The 3,902-nt window shown below is 30.9% G+C and overlaps 1 protein-coding gene across 1 annotated transcript; it reads left to right on the top strand.

Annotated features, from left to right (window-relative positions):
- The first annotated feature begins 748 nt into the window (after positions 1-748).
- LOC128546435 (DNA ligase 1-like) lies at positions 749-2,194 on the top strand. The gene has a single exon (XM_053516950.1). The coding sequence runs from the start codon at positions 797-799 to the stop codon at positions 2,192-2,194; it is 1,398 nt and encodes a 465-aa protein (XP_053372925.1). The 5' UTR covers positions 749-796.
- The last annotated feature ends 1,708 nt before the right edge of the window (positions 2,195-3,902 follow it).

Genomic DNA, 3,902 nt, shown 5'->3' with positions numbered 1-3,902 from the left:
CCATATGTCGCAGCAATCAGAAAGACTGGGATGAACATGTTGATTTAGTTATGCTTGCATACCGGTCTTCGGTTCAAGCATCAACAGGGTTCACACCAGCCATGTTACATATTGGTAGAGAACTGAGGTTACCAGTTGACTTGATTTTTGGTACTCCTGAAACAGATGATAAAGAAATTGATCAAAACAAATCCAGTTATGTCTCAAAATTAGAAACAGGTTACAACAAGTACATGAGTTAGCGAGGAAAAATATGGAAATTGCTCGAAACAGTATGAATCAAATTATGATGTGAAGTTGAGTTTCAAAAGTTACAAAGATGGTGACGCAGTTTGGTATTACTGTCCAACACGAAAACGAGGTTTAAGTCCTAAGTTTCAGAAACCTTGGGTTGGTCCATGTAAGATAATTACCAAAGTAAATGATGTACTATACCGGATTCAAATAAAAGCTAACTCAAAGCCAAAGATTGTTCATCATGATAAACTGAAAGATTATACTGGGAAAATTAGACCTAGTTGGTTTTAAGAAAAATCCAGTCTGATATGTTAAAATTGGTACACAGAAATATTGTATATTTTGCTTTAGTATTGATATGGTCATATATATATAGTATATATGCAAACTTGAATTTTGGTAGAAAAATGATAAATAAATTATTAAATAAATAAATAAAAAAAAAGATATATAAAAAAAAATAAATGTTGCATTACATTAAAAAGGGTATCTTTCTGTCTATTTGCAGTTCCAATGCGGCGTGTGCGAAGATCTGTACTTCCCCGCCAGAAAGCCTTGTATGGCCCATCTGAAAGAGCAGCATTCTGGAATTAGTTTTAAATGCACATTATGTAAGAAGATATTTAGGAGAAATGATAACCCGCATCAATGCAGAGCGAAGAAAACTGATTTTTATATGTTTAATCAAATGACTGGTGATAAGGGAAACAGAGCAGAGAGGGAGTTGGAGAAATTTTTAGAACGGGCAGAAAAGAAGTGGTGTATAAATTTGAATGAGAAGATAACAGCAAGGAAGGGAACAAGACCAATACTACCAGAGAGGAGAAAAGAAAGAACTAGGACTTTGAGTGAAAGTAGTAGCAGCAGCAGTGATAGCAGTGATAGTGAAGAAAGTAGTGAGGAAGAAATGGAGTTAGAGAAAGAGTTAGAATTAAGTGACGATGAGTTTGAAAGTTTTCAGGAGGAAAGTTATTTAAAAGAAGTGAAAATGTATGAGCTGGATGAATATGAAAAGAAGAAAGATGAACAGAAAAGAAAAATTGATCAAGAAAAGAAGGAACGAATTGAAAAAGAAAGGTTGGAGAGGGAAAAACAAAAGGAGGTTGAAAGACAAATGAAAGATAGAGAAGATAATGAAAGGAAACAGAAGGAAGAAAAAGAAAGGAAGGAAAATGAGGAAAAAGAAAGGAAAGAAAAAGAGAAGAAGGAAACTGAGGAAAAAGAAAGGAAAGAGAAAGAAAAGGACAGAGAGGAAAAAGAAAGAAAAGATAAGCTAGAGAAAGAAAGGAAGGAAAAAGAAAAGAAGGGCAGAGAAGAAAAAGAAAGAAAAGATAAGCTAGAGAAAGAAAGGAAGGAAAAAGAAAAGAAGGACAGAGAGGAAAAAGAAAGAAAAGATAAGCTAGAGAAAGAAAAGAAGGAAAAAGAAAAGAAGGACAGAGAGGAAAAAGAAAGAAAAGATAAGCTAGAAAAAGAAAAGAAGGAAAAAGAGGGAAAGGAAAAAAAGGAAAAAGAGGAGAAAGACAGAAAGGAAAAAGAAAGGAAGGCGCATGAGGAAAAAGAAGAGAAGGCAAGACAAGAGAAAGAGAAGGAAAAAGAAGAGTTACATAAAAAGAAGGAAACAGAGGAGAAACAAATAAATGAAGAGAAAAATAAAAAGGAAAGAGAAAATCAGAAATCCAAGAATGAGGAAAATGTAAGGAGGAAAAAGATGAGAAAGAAAGACAGAAAAATCAGGAAGAAATTAGGAAAGGAGAGAAAAAGGACAAAAATGAGAAAGAAAGCAAGAAAAAGGAGGAAAAACAAAAAGAGGGGGAAAACAAGAATAAGAATGAGAAAGACAAAGAAAGTAAGAGAAAGGAGGAAAAACAGAAAGAAGATACAAAAAGAAAGAAAGATGAACATAAGAAAACTGATAAAGAGAAGGTACTTAAGAACTTGTATAGAGAAATTGAAATAAAAGAGGATGAAGAGATGATTGACATTGAGAAAGTTCGGGAAATGAAAGAAAATAGAAGAAACAGAAAGAGAAAACTAGTATGTGAAAAGATTGACAAAGAATTTTTAGAAAATGAGGGATATGAATATGAAATTATAACAATTATCAAGAAATATAAAATAGAAAACAGATGTTAAAGGAAAACTGATGTGATAACTAATACAGAAAACAGATTGTTGGAGTCCAAGATGACTAAAGGATTAACATAACATTAACATTTACTAATAGGATATTTTAAACATTTACTATTTTAATATTGGTACAAGTACATTGTGTATTTATACACTTCGCAATTATGGACACTTTAATTAGTGCAAATATTGCAGGAAAATACATTGACACTTAAGTAGTGCAAGAAAAAAAGAGAAACATTATTATTATATGTATTAATGTATTGTTATAGCTACAAAAGACTGTTTCATTAAAGTAAATATATTGCTATTAAGATTGACATTGTTTAAATATTCTTAAATGAAAAGTAGATTTTATATTTTATGTAAAATATGTTAAAAAGTAAAATTTCTTACCTGTAATTTTTTTCTTGAAGAATTGGGACAATTCTTGAAATGTGGGGGTAATGATGTGCTGTTCCCCACCTACTTTATGCAATGCTCTTTCAATCAAAAATAATACTTCTCGGAAAATATGTAGTAACCATTATTGGTAATAACATTAAGAAATGTACCTTTTTAAGTAATATCCATAATTACTATTTCAATCATTTATGTATTATCTTGTATTAATTATATAAAGTTGCTCCTGCAACAACGTTGTGAATGTCCGCCATTTTGTTTCCCAGAATTCTAGAGGGCGACCCAGTTTTTACGGGAAAACCTGATTCTAGATGACATCACAATGTAAACAAAAACATTCATATAAATAGGCCGAATTTTAAATGGCCATCAGTTGGAGACTGGATATTGATCTGAATGGTAAAGATAGAATAAGATAAAGATAAAGATAAATATAAAGATAAAGAAGATATATTGAGCATGAATACTCATAAGATACAGGTATTATTCAATGAATGGTTACAGTTAAATATTGTTGTTATATAGATAAATATTGACATATTTTTACACCAGGTTGAATGTGAAAATAAATATAGTAAACTTTTATTGCTTTTCTTATTTAGCGTTTGGCCCTCGATCCATCCTAACATTTTAAATGATGTGCTGTTCCCCACCTACTTTATGCAATGCTCTTTCAATCAAAAATAATACTTCTCGGAAAATATGTAGTAACCATTATTGGTAATAACATTAAGAAATGTACCTTTTTAAGTAATATCCATAATTACTATTTCAATCATTTATGTATTATCTTGTATTAATTATATAAAGTTGCTCCTGCAACAACGTTGTGAATGTCCGCCATTTTGTTTCCCAGAATTCTAGAGGGCGACCCAGTTTTTACGGGAAAACCTGATTCTAGATGACATCACAATGTAAACAAAAACATTCATATAAATAGCCATCAGTTGGAGACTGGATATTGATCTGAATGGTAAAGATAGAATAAGATAAAGATAAAGATAAATATAAAGATAAAGAAGATATATTGAGCATGAATACACATAAGATACAGGTATTATTCAATGAATGGTTACAGTTAAATATTGTTGTTATATAGATAAATATTGACATATTTTTACACCAGGTTGAGCATA

Source organism: Mercenaria mercenaria, chromosome 10 (genome assembly GCF_021730395.1).
Source record: "Mercenaria mercenaria strain notata chromosome 10, MADL_Memer_1, whole genome shotgun sequence".
In the NCBI taxonomy this organism is placed as follows: domain Eukaryota; kingdom Metazoa; phylum Mollusca; class Bivalvia; order Venerida; family Veneridae; genus Mercenaria; species Mercenaria mercenaria.
Note: the sequence above shows the minus strand (reverse complement) of the source record. Positions and strands in the feature narration are given on the sequence as shown.

What these genes read in the sequence shown, in the direction of transcription:
- LOC128546435 (XM_053516950.1), top strand. Translation starts at nt 797, where the DNA reads ATGGCCCATCTGAAAGAGCAGCATTCTGGAATTAGTTTTAAATGCACA.